The sequence below is a fragment of the Halichoerus grypus genome, chromosome X (genome assembly GCF_964656455.1).
Source record: "Halichoerus grypus chromosome X, mHalGry1.hap1.1, whole genome shotgun sequence".
Taxonomy (NCBI): Eukaryota; Metazoa; Chordata; class Mammalia; order Carnivora; family Phocidae; genus Halichoerus; species Halichoerus grypus.
In genome coordinates, this window is record NC_135727.1 from 73,796,209 (window position 1) to 73,816,299 (window position 20,091).

The 20,091-nt window shown below is 44.0% G+C and overlaps 1 protein-coding gene across 1 annotated transcript in view; it reads right to left on the reverse strand.

Moving 5' to 3' along the window:
- Positions 1–1,778: 1,778 nt before the first annotated feature.
- Positions 1,779–20,091, reverse strand: part of AR (androgen receptor) — a 182,429-nt gene continuing 164,116 nt past the window's right edge. Inside the window, exons 5-8 of the mRNA XM_078065269.1 lie at positions 15,030–15,174; positions 10,124–10,254; positions 9,109–9,266; positions 1,779–8,429 (exon numbers count right to left, since the gene is read on the reverse strand). Coding sequence (XP_077921395.1) covers positions 8,274–8,429; positions 9,109–9,266; positions 10,124–10,254; positions 15,030–15,174 — 590 coding nt within the window. The 3' untranslated portion in view covers positions 1,779–8,273. The remainder of the gene's footprint in view (positions 8,430–9,108; positions 9,267–10,123; positions 10,255–15,029; positions 15,175–20,091) is intronic.

Consider the following 20,091-nt stretch of genomic DNA (forward strand, 5'->3'; position numbering starts at 1 on the left):
GGGGTTGACAACATCGATAACACAGGACTCAATTGTTGTTTTGACCCTGTGCTCTCCAGGTATTCAGTAAATTTTTCTTGAGTACAAATATGGGGATTTTAGTTCCAAAACTACGCGTTCTAGGGATAATGAAACGCCCATTCCTTTCCCCTTTTATGTCATGATTAAGAAAGGCGTTACTGTAGTTTGCAATAAGCATGGTTTCCATATTGGAAGGGGCTTCCCATTTCGTCTAGTCTTATTCCACATCTTCAGATACACTCATTTTATAGATGAGAAAACTAAGATCTAGAAAAAGGCAGAGAGCTGCCCAGGACCATATAGCAAGTGAATCAGCAGGTCAGAATCCTAGGTATACACTAGCTATATGACTATGAACAAGTCACACACTGGACTCCGGATTCCAGGCTCTTTTTAAAATCCACCAGATTGGTCATTGTCTCCCTGACCTCTGTGCTTTGCTACACCTTGGAAAATTTATGGCGGAAGCTAACTACCTTGTTACTTTAGGCAGGGACTGAGTGGTAAATAAAACCAAGTAGGGTGGCTGTTAGACCACTCTCTGTAGGTACAAGAGAAGAGAACTAAGCAATGGTGGTCAGAGGGGTCTTCTGGAGGCAGGTTCTGACACACGTAACCCACAAACGTACGTATTCTCTTTTAGACACACACATCCCCCAAATCTCTTGTTTTCTTCTTCTCTCCGTCAAGCATTGTGTTCAGGAAAAATTTGAGAAATCCATCCACTCTGAGGGGGTCGATGACAAATACATCTCAACTTGGGATCCTTCTCAGGGGTTCTCACATTTTAACAGGGAATGAAGCAAGAGCATTTGTCTCACCAGCTGGGTCACATACATTCTTATTGAATCTCTAGCCTGGCCCAGGAGGGAGGCATTGTGACAACCCCTGTTACAGGTGAGGACACTGAGGCACAGAGTGCTTTCATACTGTTCCTTAATGCATCTGTCACACCTCATTGATGGTCTGTATCTTTAGCTCAGAAATTCAACTTGGGATCTCATGTTGGTATCCAAACTGGGAAGAGACAGGAGGCCACTTTGCCTAAACCTTTAAAAACCTCAAAGAAAGCTGGTTCAGATTTTACTTGAGTGGCCAAGGACAATATGGCTCTTGAAAAACAGTGAAAATGTGAACATGTGAACATGCCCATTCCTTATCTGAAGTTTGGCAAGAACTGGGCAGTGAAGCTCCCAATCATTTTATGTTCCCATAAGGATGAAGATGAGGGTAAACAGCTGGGTTTTGTGTGCCTTTCCCCTGTTTGACAAGCTCAGGGTTTTTGATGAGAAGTTGTAATGGGTCATCAGGGTCCATCTGTGCTTTCTTAGCCCAGACTCTTTGATATTTTGGTGGTCCCAGCTCAACCTATGCTAGGGCCAACACAGGGCAAATTTATAACCCCTGTGCAAAGATTTTTTAAAATATGTGAAAATCAACATAGCATAAAAGGCCACTGGGCATGATACCAACTCTTGACTTCAATAAAGACAGCCAATAAAAAAAGAGCTAATTAAAAGAACTCTGATGACATTCCCCTGAAATTTTAGATGGTTTTATGTTTTAACAAATTAACAGTGGTGATAAGAGGACATTAGCAGCTTTTCTCGAGTCTCTTTGTTAACAATAACTTGAGCCTGCAGCCACAACAGGGGCCGCGGCCAAGTTTTAACCGGCAGACCAGCAAGCCAGTATTTTACACAATGGATGACATTTCTGAAAGCAGAGACAGAGACAAACCCAGAGTCACACATGTATTCCAACAAACAAGTTTCTACCATTTTTAATTGTATTTAGAGCAACAAAAGATTCCAAGATTACAAAAAGAAGAACACGGCACTAGCGCTTGGGGCTGGTCCTGCTACCCAGTGGAGGCCAAGTGCCGCTGTAAGAACTGAAGCCCCATCAAAAGAACTTCCAAGCAAAATTAATGTTTCTTTAAAAAAAAAATCTTTATATGATGCTTTCTTCTTTTTTCCCCCAACATTGAAAGTTAATTCTTACATCTGGTTACATTGTCTGCTCCCTCTTGCTGCCAAATTAATCTCAAGGACAGCACAAGAATGTCACATCTAAGGCACTCCCTAATCAACGTTCCAGTCTAGGGGAAAGCAGAAAGGTGTCACTGAATGGTGAGGGGACTCTTTTTTTTTTTTCTTTTTAGCTTGGGTTATCCCAATGGTGGCTACTCTCAGCACCTGAGTGGCTTATGGAATAGGACAATCCCACAGGCACTTCACTGCAGGACAGTTAGCACCAAGGGCTAAGGATGGGAAAGACTGCAGGCCTGGCCTGCCTGCAATGCAGGAAACAGAGTCCCAAAAGGTAAAACAGCAGCCAGGGAGGGGGGCCACCGGAGAAGCAGCAACATTTTAGGAATTTCTTTCTGTTGGGATACGTATGTGTTTCAGTCTTTGGTGGCCAGTGGAATCTGCAGCCATATGACAGACAGCCTCATGAATTAGTGCATGTGGAGACTGTTTTAGGCTACAGGGGCTACTCAGTCCATAGCTCTTCATTTAATTTCATAGAAGGCTAAGAGACAGGTGAGGTAAGGAAAGGGATCAGCACCCCCACTATATTGAATTGGGGTTGGTAACCAATCAATGCATATTACTTTTTGGCTTAATCGAATGGGGATAAATCAAAACTGCATCAAAGGCTGTTTTTCCCTTTAAAAGTCTACCTGCCAAATTGAAATACTTATCACTAATTTCTGGGTGCAGGAACATTCCAAATTGTTACCTCAGCCTAAGCATCTGAAGAGGAGGAGTGACTAATGTGGAATTTTCTGCCTTCACCTAGAAATGGTTTAAGGTTGGGAGGCTCTGGGCAGCAGACCCCAGTGTCAATTTCTTAACTGAAGAAAAACATCCCTACCCAAGGGCAGAGATGGACCTGCATCTACAGAGATACAACTTCTAGTACACTGACAATTTTTTGACAGATAAAAACACATTTTCATTGTCGAAATCTTTACAGAACATATCCAAAACCAAAATTAGAGCACACAAGACACCCAGTAGCAAGAGCACCTCAATCGTAGGTGAGTGGATTGTGTAAAAGATGGAGCACTTGCTCCAGGTTCCCAAGTGCAGGAAACTGCCCTTTTCTCACAAGGATGGTGAAGAACAAAGAATGTTTCTCCTTCTTCCAACGCTCAGGCCCCATCAGGGGTCCATCGGTTAATCATTTGGGTGGGCCTTTGGCCCCAAGTCTGGGCCTTCTCTATGGGAAATCCCAGTTGATTCCAATGAGTCTTCACCACCCTTTAAACATTCATCTGTCTTGGGCTAGTAAAGTGCAATACATCATGTACCCTATTCTTTTCCCCCTCTGCTCCTCTGTTAGGCCTGTGGGTAAGGCCCCAATAGAGGCAGAGATCTCTTAGTTATCTGATCAACCCACGTATCTTTTCCATTCTGAGAGAGCTTCCAAAATGTAACTGTAGCCTCTCTTACAAGTACAGGGTATCAGTTATGACCTGGAACCAAATATAAAGGTGCAGAGAAAGATAAAGCTATCAGAACACATTATATCTATACATATATAATTCAATTTTGAAACATGGATACAAATACTCATTTACAATATATTTCAACCTTCTGCCTTAAACCCAAGAGAACTTTTTGTGCCGTCCAAAGTGGGCAGAAATGAGAATTTCTGCCTGCTGTCCCTCTAGTGCAAAATCTAGTCCTTTAAATGCTCCCCTTCTCATCAGGGGCTTCACATCTTCAGATACGCTAACACGGGCACTAGCAAACACAGTGGCCAAGACAGCTCCGTTTCCAACCATGCAACAATGGAGCTTTAAGAATTTGCTCAGCAACTACTAGAGAAAAGGAAAGCTAGTTTTGCTTATAAAATCACTTAGTGAAGGACCTATAAACCCAGTTTTTTCAAAATTATCTTCCACTTTTCTAAGCATTTATATTGTTGGGGGAAAAACCCACAAAACTCTTACAAGTCAGTCAACAACAAAGTCCTTTAGTCTGTCTTTGGATAGTTTACCAAAGAGGCACTAATGCTTGTTCCCTCCCTGCTCTTAAATTTTGGTATCCTAGCAGATACAGTGTAATCTTTGGTTACATAATGTGATGCTTTCATCTCTTTGTCTTTAAAAAAAAAAAAAAAAAAAAAAAAAACTGCTTTCAAAGATTTTCAAAGAGATTAGTGGTGAGAAACAGACCTGCCTATAAAAGGCAGCAGGGGTAGAAACTTCCTTTTACAAGAAAATGCACATGCTAAATGACTTATTTTGACCCTAAGTTTGGGATTGAATCCTGTGCTTAAGCATTCCTGGTTCCCATGACCCCTTACAGGAGGTTGAGCACAAAGGCCACTCTTTTGGCCCAGTGCCCTCTCACCTGGGCAACTGGCACAAGATAATTAGTAGTCAGCCTCTTGTCTCCCCAGAGCCATGCAGGGATAGTTACAGGGCTGTCTGGAGAGAGTCTCATGAAGTGCAACCCTGGCACAGGGATGGAACGGGGTAGATGGGAGTGGCTTGGGCTTTTGAGCCCTGCAGAATTATCAAGAGAGAAAAGAGGGCAAGGCCATGTCTGTGCTGTGGCTAATGAAACAAACACTTAGAAGCTACTTGAAGCTCAAAGTTAGGTCATTTGTGTAGTGTTACTATCATGTGGATGATGAAACTACTTTCTCTTAAATGCAAATAGAATACTTCTTGCTATATAGGCCTATATGGATTTAGAAGTAGCGTATGGACAGAGAGGGACTCTCTGATGCTAGCATCAGCACATTATTTCGCAACCTGGAATCACCTCAGCAACTATCCAAAGGACAGGGCAAAGTGTTTTCTTCTTTTTTAGTGCCAGTGAACATACATAAAAATATGTGTATTACCGATTTTCTTTTTCAAAGATGTATGACAGAATCCTTCAGAAAATTCCATTCTCACGAGAAAAATAATGAACTCTCCAAGAACGATACTGTCTGTGGCACAGAAAAGCTATAGAACAAAGAACCCAACCCCTGTTTCAGCTCAGAGGCCAGGCCTGGGAGAGCTGCTCAGTGACCAAGAGCTGAAACTGCCACACGACTCTTTTCTTTGGCCACAGAGTCTGCGGCTCTGGCGGCTGTCTCCCGTGTAGCACAGATGGGGCCTTGTCCCTGGTGCTCCTTCGTTTTCTCTTCCTCGCTCCATCCCCATCGAGCACTGCAAACCGCTTTGGAGACAGTTACCACGACTTGCCTGGAGTGAGCCTCATCTTTCAGCTCACCAGGTCAGTGGATCGAGGTGGCCGAGCCTTCACGGGTGAGCCACAGTGTACCAACCACATCAACTGTTTGTACAGCAGAGCGCATGCCAAATGAGACTTCTGTCAGTTACACTGGCGAGCACATCAATGACCAAAAGAAAAAAAGAGAATCCCCCTTTTATCTGTAGGAGAACAAAGCCAAGCTAAAATCTCCTTCACTCACTGAAACCCCAGTGCGAAAACACTAGGCCTAGAGCCTTGTTTAGGCCGTTTTTCCCTAGTCTTGCCATTCAGAATTTCAGAGTAGTTTAGTTGTTGCTGTTTTTAATTTACACTGCTGTTTCACTGATTTTTGGCTTTCACAAATGCAAAACATATATATTCATAAAGACAAGAGTCACAATTGGGAAATCCATAAAGGTGAAAAATTTGGTAGTCAGAGAAATAAAAAGGAGAGCATCTAGTATTTACAAGGAGAGATATTAGAATGATATAATCAAATCCATGTACCATAAAAGAGGAAAATAATTTTAAAACAGATGTAAAGGAGCTATTAAACTATAGCCTAGTGTAACTGAAAAGAGTGATGGATTTTTTTTTTTTTCTGTTTAAAACAGCCAGAAGTAATCTCGTGAGCTTACATAAGCCAAATGATGTCCTAATGAAGAAAACCAGGATTTGTCTATCCTACCCCAGAAAGAGAACCTGTCAGTTTTAGTTTTGTTCAGCAGTCTTGGATTGGTGTATCACCCATCTTAGGTTCCCCTGTCCCTTGTTATTTAAAGAAGCTGTTTTGTAAGTTCATTTGGCTATTAATATCAGCACAGAAATCAGGGGAGGAAACCCATGTAGATAATAGCGTGTCACTCAGAAACTATCTTCTCAATAAGTAGAGTGAACCAACTGAAATGGGCAGCTTGGTAACTGGCCCCTGATTTCTTGAATTTAGCAGATGAATGTAAGAGCTAAGTGAGGAGGCAGTTGCCAAGATAAGAAAGTAGGCGGACATTGCCCCTGAACTCAGGATTGGGGGACAAAGTCAGCAAAAGAGAGGTGTGCCAAAGGACCATATGAAACCAGTGTCCCAAGAGCACACCCTGAGTTCATGGATGGCAGCCCATTGGAGCCACGCAAACCAGACCTTTCCAAAGGAGGTCATGGTTCTGTAGTATAAATGTTTCAGCCTCCCTCTGGCTGAGAGGCAGTGACAAAGGTGGGGGGTCTGAGTGAGTATGGCCGATGTCAGAGCCCAGAATAAGCAGCAGAGGAGGATGATGAGTAAACCGACCAGATGGTGCCCATCTGGCTTTAGATTTTGCCTTTGAAGACTTTAATTTAGTAGTCAGTCTCCTCTTAGTTTCTTCTCTCTTCTTCCCATGACTTCTGCAGGTGGATATGCTGGGGGGCAAGGACAGCATTTACAGGGTTTCTGGTTCTAGTGCCTTCATTCTTCTCACCCTGGTAATTGAGTTTTCTCTTTAACCCTGACCCGCATAGCCCCATTAGCTGCTCTGAAGGAAGAAGTAGGTATTTCTTCACTTGGTGGGAAGGTATCATCTCTAGGGGACAAGGGCAAGATGTCCGGCTTGTCCAGTCCCATCGATGCCTTCTTTCCAGTTTGTCTAAGGGCTCCAGAGATCTAATAGTTGATGAACGACATTTGGTAAGAAGTCTTTGAGCCTACTGGCATCAAGACTGATAGCTTGCTAGCCTTCCTGGTGGTAGCAGCTCTTAGCAGAGAGTCTGTGAACATGCACAAATAAATGGGACAAACCTCACCACCATGGCTGTAATACAATCTGGTGAAGTCCAGGCCCACAAAACACTGAAGGGAGGGTAAGAGGGAGCTTGCAGCCACATGGAGTCAGGCAGAAAACATTGGGGTCTTTTAAAGGTAAGGGCAAAGAGTGATCAAATCTTCAGTGTCCTAAGCAGGAAAACAACCAACCCATCGATTCTTTTTCCGCTGACTCCAGCCCCAGCCTCTTCCCTGACCCACAAATGGGAAAGCAGACCTGGCTCTGGATAGGGCCTTCCAAAGGGTCAGATCTCTCCTTTCTTTCTTACTGGTCTGACTCTTCAGTGGAAGTGGCCAAGTTTTGGCTAAAGAGAACATTCAGTCCAAAGCTCTTAGGAAAGCTTATTGAAAGTCAATTTGAGGGTGGAGGCAGAGGGTGAGAGAGAAAAAGGATTGGCTGGAGGGGAGGCGTTCACATGTAGACACGTTTTCAAACAAGAAGCACATTTTCAGTACAATGAATTGCACTGCAGTTAAGCAGTCTAGCCGTCAGGGGCCAAGGCTGTGGGCAGGTACTGGTGATCCATCTGTCCTTTTTGTCCTCTCTTAAATCTGTCTCCCCCCTCCTAACTCATCTATGCGGTCATCCTGCCCTCTAATGGCAATAGCCATTGGCAGAAAATAAAGTCTCCCCGGGAGGCTGAACTTGGGAAAAAAGAAAAAAAAGCAGTGACTCCCCATGGGCTTGCAATTTTCACCTTATTCTAGTCACTGTTGGCCTCGTTGGGGGAATTCTGTTTGTTTTTCTATTTTTTTAAGCGGAAAAAACCCTACAGGATTTTTGGTTTTAGGAGGGTTGTTTGTTTTGTTTTTGTTTTTCCAGATACTCAGCTCTCTAAACTTCCCGTGGCATTAGGTGAGTAAACTTTTGTGTGGCTGGCACACAGTGCAGTGCTATAAACAAGCACAACTTGACACTGAGCCACATGAGGATCATCACAGATTTAAAGAAATACAACACCATTCAAAGCACAGATAAGAGCCATGGCAGGGAGCAGAGTCTGAAAGTGCCATGGGAGGGTCAGATAGGAAGGGAAAAAAGAGAAAGGAGGAAAAGCGGGGGGGGGGGGGAAGTGCAGCAAATAGAACTCAGGAACATCTTCATGACAGACTGTACATCAAAAGAGGAAATTCCCCAAGGCACTGCAGAGAAGTAGTGCAGAGTTATAACAAGCAGAAGATATCTGAAAAGGGGAGTGGAGTGGGGTGAGAAAATGGGGGCTTCCAAAGCTTCACTGCGTGTGGAAATAGATGGGCTTGACTTTCCCAGAAAGAATCTTGGGCACTTGCACAGAGATGATTTCTGCCATCATTTCTGGAAAGTCCACGCTCACCATGTGGGACTTGATTAGCAGGTCAAAAGTGAACTGATGCAGCTCTCGCGCAATCTGTAGGGGGAGCAATGAGAGGGAGAAAACAGGTTTGACCAGGAGTTGGCTTCCGTCAGGCTCTTCCCCCCACCTTTGATTTCTTCCTCCTTCCCTGTCCTTGGTCCTCCCTGTGGATGTGTGTATGTTCGCACACATGTACACTAAATGGTCTCCAGGGAGTTACTGAGGGATCCCAAGAGATCCCTTACACCATTGCAAGCTCTCTGACTCAGGACCTTGTGTTCCTCTTCCCCAGCACATGCATGTGAATGCACACACCCACCCACACACCCACACCCCCCCCACACACATTCTCTTCCTGCCTCTTTCTCACACACACACACACACACGCACACGTGCACACACACACACACACACACACACACACATGACTGAAGGGAGAGGGGAAAAACATTCAGGTCTGTTTTGTCTGCCTGGAGAACTTATCTGCTCTAAGCCCTTTCCCTGAGTCCCAACTGCTCTGTTCTCAACTCCTCCACCTCTTTCACAACATCCAGGGGCAATGTGACCTGTGTTCCTTTCTTCTCCAATGCATTTTCTTCCTGGACCACACTCAAAGCCAGAGGAGAATGGAAGCACCTCCCAACAGGTGGTGCCGGATCCTAGAGGAGCATATGATCACTTAGCTCTATCAACTTGCTTCTCCCTGACGAAGCACCCTCCATCATTTGCTTACAGGTTGCACAGAGTCCAGGAGCTTGGTGAGCTGGTAGAAGCGCCTCGAGCAGGATGTGGGATTTTTTCTCTTGCAAGCAATGATACGATCAAGTTCCTTGATGTAGTTCATTCGAAGTTCATCAAAGAATTTTTGATTTTTCAGCCCATCCACTGGAACTGATGTGGGATGAAGACAGAATGGGGAGGGGAAGCATGCCCACAAAGGAGCATTAGACAAAGCACCAAGTTTTCTGACCACAAACTTGACCCCCACCCCCACAGAGAGGGAACCATCTACTTGGTTTCCTGTCAGTTGAAGTCTGTATGCCTGGGTCCTTCAGTCTGCCAGGAAGTTCTAGAAAAAAGGCTAGCTGGACCCAATCTGAAGGGCATCGAGTAAACAAAATTTACTGAGCCTTTCCTTTTTCTAGTCTTCTCATCTACACATTTCTTAGAACCTGTGGTTTTATGTTGTCACAGTCCAGCTCTGATTTAGACAATTAAAATATATAGCTTCAAATATCAAATTTGACCTCCTTTTTCCCTCACGGGGGCTAAGATAACATTCTGCTTAGAAGAGACATTAAAGAAACATTACTTGGCTGCCTAATAAACCCTATCTGAGTTGCTCACACAGACCTCCTATTATTGGCAGAAGAGGAAATTCCTTCCAGAGGCAATTCCTTCTGCTCTGCAATAAATATAAGGTGGTCTTTGCCTGTTTCTATGATAGAAGCTATGGAAAAATTCAGAGACCTGCTATAGCCAGCTCCAAAAGCCTTGTTCCAAAGAGAGACTGGAGGTAGCTGGGGATCTAACAGAGGTTGAGTTCTAGCAAAGAAAATAGTCTGAGCCATGAAATTCATACCTGGTAGAAAAAAAGGATGCTAAAGGGAGAGTGGAGGAGGGAGGGTGAACGAAGAAGGGAAATGCCTAGGGGCTGGCTTCTCCCTGATAAATCTTTAATGGAAAAAGTAGCTCCCCTCTGAGCCCCTATTGACCCCAGGGGCATTTTTGTCTTTCCAGGCACTTACTAATGCTGAATAGCAGCAGTGCCTTCATGCACAAAAATTCTTGGGGGGTGATCTGAAGCCATCCGAATTCTTGAGAGAGGTGCCTCATTCGGACACACTGGCTGTACATCCGGGACTTGTGCATGCGGTACCTGCAGAGGAGACAGACGGAGAAAGGAAAGGAGTAAGGGAAGGCTTAACAATAAGCTCAGAGAGAATGTCTTTGGTTGCCCTGCCCTGCCCAGGTTCTCCAAGAAGAGCTCGTTGTTTCTCTTGCTGGTGCTTCATTGACAAGGAACAAGGTTCTTCTTCTTTTTTTTTTTTTCCCCCAAATCCTGACATCCTGGTAACTACTCATCTTCCCTGGTCAGGATACGGGTTAGCACATGGAATTTCCAGGTCCCCGTGCCCCTCCTGTTTCCTGAGACAGAGACAGGAAAGCCTAACCAAATCAACACAATGGGCCAGGCTCATTTGTCTCCCTGACTACAGTTCTAATATCCCAGCTACAGCCAGAGCCAGAACCTGCCTCCCAGGCATCCCAACACGGAGTATTTCTAGGAGATAAGCTTTAGAAATCAACTCCTAACATAAGGACACCAGGATTTCCAAGTGACCACAGTAATTTATCCTGTCAATTCCCCTGTATCTTGGCATAAATACCATTTCTTTTGCTAAAAATTTTGTCACTTAAAAAAAAAATCCAGGGAAGAAGATTCCCCACTGTCCCTTCACAAAGTGAGTTCCAATACTTATCAAATCAGCCAGGAAGTGTTTCCAAATGTCCAATCTAAATGTACCTTGAAGGGGAGCCTACTCCCTCATATAATGGTGGTTCCTTATCACAGTTCGAGAGTTGTAAACACATGTGAGCTGTTTGTACTATAGTGACTTGTCAGCAAATCATCACATTATCGCCTATAAATTATATAGAGAAGTGGCCAAGGCTTGAACAGTTTCTAAGGGGTGAACAACCTCTCTGTTTTATGAGTGGCCATGGCAAGCGTAAGCCTCTAGGAAGATGCACCATCTTCCTGCTAGTTGGTTTTCCTGGTTTTCAGCACTTCAGAAATCATGTGTGTGTGTGTGTGTGTGTGTGTGTGTGAGAGAGAGAGAGAGAGAGAGAGAGAGAGAGAAACTGATTTTGTATCTTGTGGAGAAAGGAAAGGGCATTTAACACCCACTTAAGTGGTGAAGAAAAAGACCAAGATTAGGCTTGATGTTTGTGGTTTGACATTTTGGTCCCCAAACCACTAGCCTTGTCCATGGGCTAAGCAGGCCTGGTACTGGTTGGGTGGAAGCCCAGCATCCTATCTCAGAGAGATCTTGGCTGCCCTAAAGAAAAAGGGAAGGGGGGCAGATGGTGTATTCAATTCAGGCTGGAGACCAGCTAAAAAGAGGAAGTGTTTAGACAGTATCACAAGTCAACTGACCAAAGCAGTGTTGCTCCAAGGTCTTTCACCCTAGAGAATTTTTGAGTAAGATCTGCTGACCCTTGGACCTGATCTGGCTCCAGGCTCTACTGTACTTCCAAGCCTCTGCTGATGATAACACTGCAGTCTTTTTACCATTTGAAATCATGGTCCTGATGTGGAGGATTGATGTAACACTGCTGCAAGTCCCAGGGACAGAGAAATGTGGGGGAAAAAAAGAAGAAAAAAGGAAAGGCACGGGAAGGAATTCAGAGGGGAAGGGAACAAGAAGGAGAAAGGACAAAAAGAGTAGGGAGAGAGTTAATGGGAAGGAAAGGGAGAAGAGAGTGGAAGGCAGAAGACAAGGGGCAGGAATGGAATTCAGGAAGAGGGCAGAGATAGGTGAGAATGAGAGAGAGTGGTAACAGAAGAGATGAAAATTGGAAAACACTGAGCACAGTGCTTGGCACATAGTAAGTGTTCAATAAATGACATGTAGGAAGGTGCCATTCTAATACTATTCACCATTCTACAGATGAGAAGACTGAGGTTCAGAAATTAGGTGATTTAGTCAAGGTCACACAGCTGGGGTCCAAGCCTATTACCCTCACAACATGTGTTCTCCACAAAGAGGGGAGGAGGAGAGAAGAAAGCAGGGCTGATGACAGGGCTTGGTGTCAGAGAGATCAGGAAATGGGCTGGCTCATAGTCCCTCTCTCTCTCTTTTTGGGCTTCAGTCTCCATATTAATATCTTGAGGAGGCTGGCAAAAATTAGTGGCTGATACTGGAGTGTACTACCTCCCTAGTGGATGCTAGATATATGTGGGGGAAGTGTGGCCTGTTACAGTGACAGAGATCCTATTGGTATTTAGCGGGCTGGTGCCAGGCATGTTAAACATAAACATATTCCAATATGCAAGAATATCCTACACAATGCAAAATTATTCCTCTGAAAATGTCACCAGCATCCCTGTTGAGAAACATTGGTTTAGATGTTTCTAGGGACTCTAAGAGCTCTAACATGGTGGTTCCTACAAGAGGAAGGGGGGCGCTGTTGTTTCAGGAGCGCTGGGGCTTGATGGGTCTAGGACCCTGCCCGTGCTGGGAGTCCCATTGTGCCTTCTGAAGAGCTACATGGGAGTGGGCCAGAAAGCTGAGAAGGAGTGCCTCATTACTTCCACGGAGGCAGAAAAGGGAATGAGGATTTAGAAAACACCAATTATCATCTTGCAAAGATTCAAGGGTCTTAGGGCTCTGGATGGGGAGGGTGGTGCAGGTGCCCAGAGTGTTAATTCAGTCACTAGAGGGCAGCAGGAGAGTAAGGGTGAGAGATACACAGGAGAGGGCTTTTAAAGGCCTGTCCCAGAAGATGGCATCGTAAGTAACTCTTTGGAGACCTTGAAACCATAAAGCAGGTTGTGCCAAAAGCCCAATGGTTATTCTTAGCTCCTGGCTACCAGGGTTAGCTGGGTTGGAAGAGGGCAGCTGGGGATACTCATTTTCCCCCATATGGCCTTGCTGTACTGGAAGGAACCAGTAGCCTGTACATTTTATTTTAAGGCTCTTCTGGGTTAGAGGGCTGGAGGGGAAGGAAGGTCAATTCCTGCCCTATCCAAAAGGATTCTCTGTGGTGAGACTAGCTCAAGGTCCTTGGGGAGATTTTTTTGGCCAGCTCCAGTCACATGCTATCGGGGGACCTCGAACAACAGACAGAGAGAAGATTATCACTATTAGGGAAAGAGGATCAGAAAGGTCCTTCTTTTTTATTTCTTGCCTATCATGGGCCAGGCATTTCACATCCATTAGCTCCCATTTTAGTCATCATAACAAACCATTTAAGAAAGTTATATTTTATTAACAGACAGGGAAATTGAAGGTCACAGAAGTCAAGTCTTGCCCAAAGACAGTGATTCAGGAAATTATAGAACAGATATTTTAGTTGAGGTAAGTGTAATTCCAAAGTCTGAGCCCTTGGCCAAATTCATGAAGGATAAATAGAGCTGGTGGGCAGGACAAGGATTAATTAAATCTGTTTTTAGTTTTTATTTTTATTTATTATTTTTAAAAAATATTATTTTATTTAAATGCAGTTAATTAACATACAGTGTATTATTAATTTCAAAGGTAGAGTTCAGTGATTCATCGGTTGCATATAACACCCAGTGCTCATTCCATCATGTGCCCTCCTTAATGCCCATCACCCAGTTACCCTCATCCCCTACCCCACTTCCCTCCAGCAACCCTCAGTTTGTTCCTGTAGTTAAGAGTCTCTTATGGTTTGTCTTCCTCTCTGATTTCAAAATCTTATTTTATTTTTCCCTCCCTTCCCCTATGATCCTCTGTTTTGTATACTGAATTCCACGCATGAGTGAAATCATATGATAACTGTCTTTCTCTAATTGACTTATTTTGGTTAGCATAATACCTTTTAGTTCCATCCATGCACTACTTGCAAATGGTAAGATTTCATTCTTTTTGATGGCTGAGTAATATTCCATTACACACACACACACACACACACACACACACACACACACACACACACGACATCTTCTTTATCCATTCATCTGTCGATAGACATATGGGCTATTTCTTTTAAGATGTATTATTTATTTGAGAGAGAGACAGAGAGCACAAGTGGGGGTAGGGGCAGAGGGAGAGGGGAAGCAGACTCCTTGCTGAGCGTGGAGCCCAATGTGGGGCTGGCTAGGTCTCATGACCCTGAGATCATGACCTGAGCCAAAACCAAGAGTTGGACGCTTAACCAACTGAGCCACTCAGGCGCCACTTAAACCTGTTTTTAAAGAGAAGGGAAGTGGCTGGGCCAACGTCACATGGCCAGAGAGTGGTAGAACTGCTCCTCCCTGTCATTTACCACCATGAAGCAGTATAAGAGCTGAGAGTTATACAGACATACTTTGAATTCTGTCACCATCATGCCTTGGGTGAGCCACTTTATTTTGCTGAGCCTACTTTTACCCATCCATTAAAAAATATTACCTATAAAAAGGGGAAATCTCATCCTGAGGGCTCAATGAGAAAGGATTTAGGAAGTATCTAGTATAGTCCTGGCACAGCAGAGCTGCTCAACAAATGGTGACTGGCAGTAGCCCTCAGTGGTAGCAAGGGGACCACAGGAACTTCAGCTCTCACAGCTAGTCTTTTTGCCCATTCCCTGTGTTGCTCAGAGTGAAGGAGAGGGACCTTGACATGAGGTTGAGATAATCTACAGGACAGGTCAGAAACATGGCCAAAATACTAGGTCTTGGGTGGGAAAGGAATGGCTCCACACCAGCCACCACCCCCCTCCACCGCCATTGCTTTCCACCAGGTGGCCTTTCAGCAGGGCAAAGGCGCCTCAGATTGGGGAGGCTGGCTGGAGCCTCTACTGCCTCACCTACAGGTCAAATGGGCTACCCCCTCCCCCACTGTTACTCCCATTATCATCATCACCGCTGACCAGGTCTGGCCAGGATGTTATGTTTATGTGAGTTCTGGGCCCACGGACACTTACTCATTGAAAACCAGGTCAGGGGCGAAGTAGAGCATCCTGGAGTTGACATTGGTGAAGGACCGCCAGCCCATGGCAAACACCATAAGTCCCATCCAGGAGTACTGAATGACTGCCATCTGGTCATCCACGTGCAAGTTGCGGAAGCCTGCAGATGGGGCAGAGGCGGTGGTCAGACTGAGCGTTGATGGGCTGAATGAAGTCCCAGCCCTCTACTGGGCCAAGAACCTCTGGCACTCAGGCAGCTCCTGAGGAGCCCCAGGGACCATTAATGCTGAGGAGCAGGGGAAGAACAAACTATATGGTGGGGATAATATTCCTTGCTCTCCCTACTGCACTAAGCTACTCAAATGAGATGATGATGGAGGCCAAAAATGGTACTGCATTTGGAAGAGAATAATAATCTAACACTGGCTGCTTACAATGGATGAACTCTTGTATGTTACTTACATTAACTCATTTAATCTTCACAGCAATCCAATAAAGTAGGTACTATCAGTAAGCCCATTCCATGAATTAGTAAACGTGAATGACAGAAAGGTTAAAAACTTGTCCAAGATCATAAGGCTAGTAATTGGCAGACCACATTCCAAAGCCAAGCGGCCTGACTCCAAAGCCTGTGCTCTTGCTTACTATGCTTTTCTGAAGATGCAGTGTAATAATCACTTCTCCTGTGTGAACAGCACTTTTCACTCTACAAAGATCTTTTCTAGCTATAATCTTAATTGTCCCTTCTAACAACCCTGAGAAATGGATATTATTACATATCAGCATACGTTGGAATGCCTTTGATAGCCACTGCCTTCTCTATACCACCTTCAGGCTCCCTCTTTTTTCTCTGATCCTCTTTTGGACTCTCACTTCCTGTCCATTATTTTCTACTCAGCAAGTAACCTGGCTCTGCTAGTTTCCTACTCTGCCATTCCTGCCCTATTGCCATTATTCTACACAAACAAGTGCTTTATGGCCTGCCTCCTTAGACTGATTTCTTGCCACTTCTCATAATTTAGGTTCCAGTTATTCTAAAATGTTTAGTTTGCTGAACACACCATACTTTCTTATGCCTCTGCATCTCTGCTCTCTCTGCACAGGCAGTTGCCTTTGCCTAGAATGCATTCCTCCTTCCCCAGGCTTTCCATCTGATAAATATCTACTCATCTTTAAGTCTTCACTGAAAAGCTACTTCCTCTGTGAAGCCTTTTCCAATTCATCTAAGCAGAAGACTTAATGATTCTTCTTTTACCTTCTTACTGAATTTTGTGTAGCCCTACAAATTACAGCACTCATTACACAGTACTGGAATTTACTTATGTACCCTTATGTATACTTATGTACACATCTGTCTCCTCCACAAGACTTGTCGATTCCTGAACACAGGAACCATCCCTTTTTTTCATCTTTTCCTCCCTAGTACATAGCACAGTTCAGATATTTGAGTACACACCTTTGAAATATTAATTTAATATTTATTATATATATTAATTTGATAGTAATTAAATGGAATAAGGACCCCCATTTTTTTTCATTTTACAAAATGGGAATTAGATGATCTCCAAGTTATCTCCCTTGGTCTGAGAGAACGGAGGCTCCTAGATGCTACTTCCACAATACCGCACAGGTAGGACAGATGTAGTTATATTCTTCTGGAAGTTTCGAGACAGTTGGATGTTTAGAGAATCACCTCAGGGCTCATCTCCTACCAGTATCCGATTTCTCTTTTCCCCAAAAGAGCCAGAATTATCTGTTTGTATTGCTATACCTCATTAGGAATGCTTCCATGAATTCAGATAAAGCTTCTAACTTTCCTGTTGATCACCTAATTTAAGTCTCACAATAACCCTGGAGGGTAGACAATGTGACACTCATTTTGCCAACAAAGAATCTGAGGGCCAGACAAGTTAACCGACTTCCCCAAGGTCGTACAGTCTTTATGTGGCTGAACTGGGACTAGAACTTAGGTGTTCTAATTCTCTACTTCAGTGCTTTTCCCACTCTACTGCTGAAGGACACAGCCCAAGAACTACCAAGTGTGAGTGTTTCTTAACCATAGGCCCAGGTCTGAAGTCTACACTGTCTAGACACATTGTTCTGCTTGGTTGGTCCTTGCCCACACAAAAAACCCATTTCGCTTTTCTTTTCTTTTAGGTCCCAAGCCTACCAGACATCAGGGACTGTAGAGTCCCCATATCACCACCTCTGCAGCTCAATGGACTGGCTGCAATCTTAGCTCCCAGGCCTGTGCCTCCCATCTTCACTGTAGTGATATGCTGACAGACTAGCTGAAGTCTCAGACCCCAGAGTATTTCCTGCCAGAAGTCATTCTGTAGCACAGAGCTCCTGGTACTGACTCTTCCTAGTAGGACACAAAAAGCAGGGACCAAGCATGGAACACCTCTTGGGGAAAGGGCCTGGGAGCTTGAACCCTGAACCTCTGCAGTGGAAGCAAGGAAAGACTTGACTGCTTAGTTTGTGAATACGAGGGTGCCGAGGGGGAATGAGGATTAAACTATACAAGTACCAAGGAAGCTGTCAATACTGATGCTTTTTTCCTTCCTTGAGATGCCAGAGAACTAACAAAGAAGAGAAAAAAGGGAAAGCTTAGTTTGGCTGTAGTACTAATTGTAATAATACTAATGGTCCTTAGTGAGACTTGCTCAATCCTAATTACTGTGTCCACATCAGCAACACAGCAGGCTAATTTTCCTATAGGTCTAATATGATCACAATACCTAACTCTGTTTTTTAATGCCCAGCCTTTGAAGTTGCCTGCCCAGCTAGCATGACTATTAAGTAAGGGACGACTTGAGCAAACAGGAGCTCCAGCCTACGGGTTTCCTTCAGCACACCTTCACTTAACACCTATTTGCCACTGTGTTAGGCTACTCTGGAGAAATAGAGAGGAGTCACTGTCAGGTTCTGAAACACACCAAACAGGTTAGGGAGCAGAGAAAGTTTCACTGAGATTCTGTTTTCTCGATAAAATTCAGTCAATTATAATTTCTTAGCAATCTGCAGTGGAAACCTGTAGTCCCCTATCTAGTCTGGGAGGACGTGTCCAAAGAAAGGCCCGCTGGGAAATCTTTAGTGCTATAGTGCATCTGACAGCTAAGGTCTTCACGTAAGATAAAGCATCCCTGGGACCCAGGCATGAGCTTCTAGGCAAGGCTGGTGGCAGCTTAAATTGATTTTGGTGAAAGCAGTGGCTTGGCATTCCCGCCTCATAATAATGACCCATCATTTACACAGCATCTACTGTGGTTTCAGCTACTGTGCTAGGTCCTCTTTCGACATGATCTCAATGTTACTAACAATTAGCAAGTCAGTGACTGTTGTACCCCCTCTACAAATGAGAAACCAGAAGCACATGCAAACATGTGATTTGCTCAAAGTCACACAGCTAGTGTTTAGCTGAGATTCCAAACCAGAAGCAACTGATGATAAATGTACTTGTATACAACCTACTCACCCACCCTCAGTTGACAGTTGTTACATATTAATGTCCAGGTACTATACTAGGTGATTTACATATATCATCACCATCACAGAAAACTTATAACAAATTTTATTGGAGTAGATGCCTAGCACAGTGGCTCGCACAGGACAGGAACTCAATCTGCTGGATGAGCAAATAACTTGAACTAGCAGGTAATTACTGATGATATGAATAATAGTTCTTATGAGTGTGGCAATTGGCTTTCTTTTGAAGCTGTCACTTTAAATGACTCAGGATTGGAAATCATCTCCTTGGATGAGCTAGATGGTGAACTGACACTGACTTGCAGACTTGTTAACGTAAAGAGACGGTTTCCCATTCTGGAGGTTGAGCTGAACAAAGCCAGTGACTGCCGGTCATACAAATTCTGCCATAATGATTTGCACTAGGTTATTGTTAAGACCACCAAATTAGAAATCAGACAATGTAAGCCCAAATTCTGGCTCCATTTGTTAAATGACCAAATGGAACAAGTTAGTTAACCTCTCTGAGCCTTGTCATTTGAAAAGGAAGTAATAGCTGCTCTGAATAACAGGACTGCTGTGAGGATTAAGTGTAATCACATCTTTGAAAAGGTTCTCTATCCCATAAAATAGGATAATTTAAGTGGTTGGCAACAGCTAGGAAAGATTAAGCTGATTCTCTGTTATACACGACATCAAGACATCCAGCCGAATAAGTAATAAGAATTCAAGCAACTTTCTCTTTTATTCTTTTTTGTATTTTTTTTCCCTTTGTGAACCCTCTGTTTTGTCACAGTGCATACACAACCAGAGTCCTCAGGCTATCTTCCCAGTGATCTTACTGGCTAGTCGACCTCAGCTTCTCAAACGAGGAAGGTGTTAGGATGGTCTGGTGGCTATGACTGGGCCTTGTGAGTTAGAAAGACAAAACAGAGGCTTGATAGCCAACATACAATGTCTTCGAAGGCAACAAGATCATATTATGACCCAAGTGGGCTTGGATGAGGTTTTGGCCCCTCACTGTAAATCCCAGGGCTCCAGAACTACAGGGATACCACACAGACACATCCCACAGTAGAGTGGGATGAGGAGGGGATTTGGAATCAGGAGGGGACCTGGGCTCAAGTTGCGGCCCTGCTACTTTCAGACTGTGTAACTGTAGGCCAAGCACCTGACTTCTTAGAGCTTTAGTGGCTTTATCTGTTAAATGGGAAAAAGAATCCCTGCTTTATAGGACTGTTAGGAAGATGAAATCAGGTAATACAAAGGAAACTGCTGTGTTCACTATAAATTTCCTTCTGAATGGCAGTTTTTCTTAGAAGGCAGGTTAATCTTTGACTCCATAACAGGTTTAGGTTGTTGATGTTTCAAAAGAATCTTTGAGTCATAGAACTTTAGTATTAAGACAACCCTTAAAGAATTTATGCTTCACTTGTTTCCAAACTGTGTTCCTTGGAGCCCTAAGATTCTGCAAGAGTGACTTGAGGCTTCTCTCAGGGTGGTGAGGGAGAGGCACTGGCTTTAAATCAACCAGCTCCACTTGGATCTGTATACAATGTTTTTAAGAAGTAAACAGTTGGGCTGATAAAGGAAAGGTTGGGAATCCTTG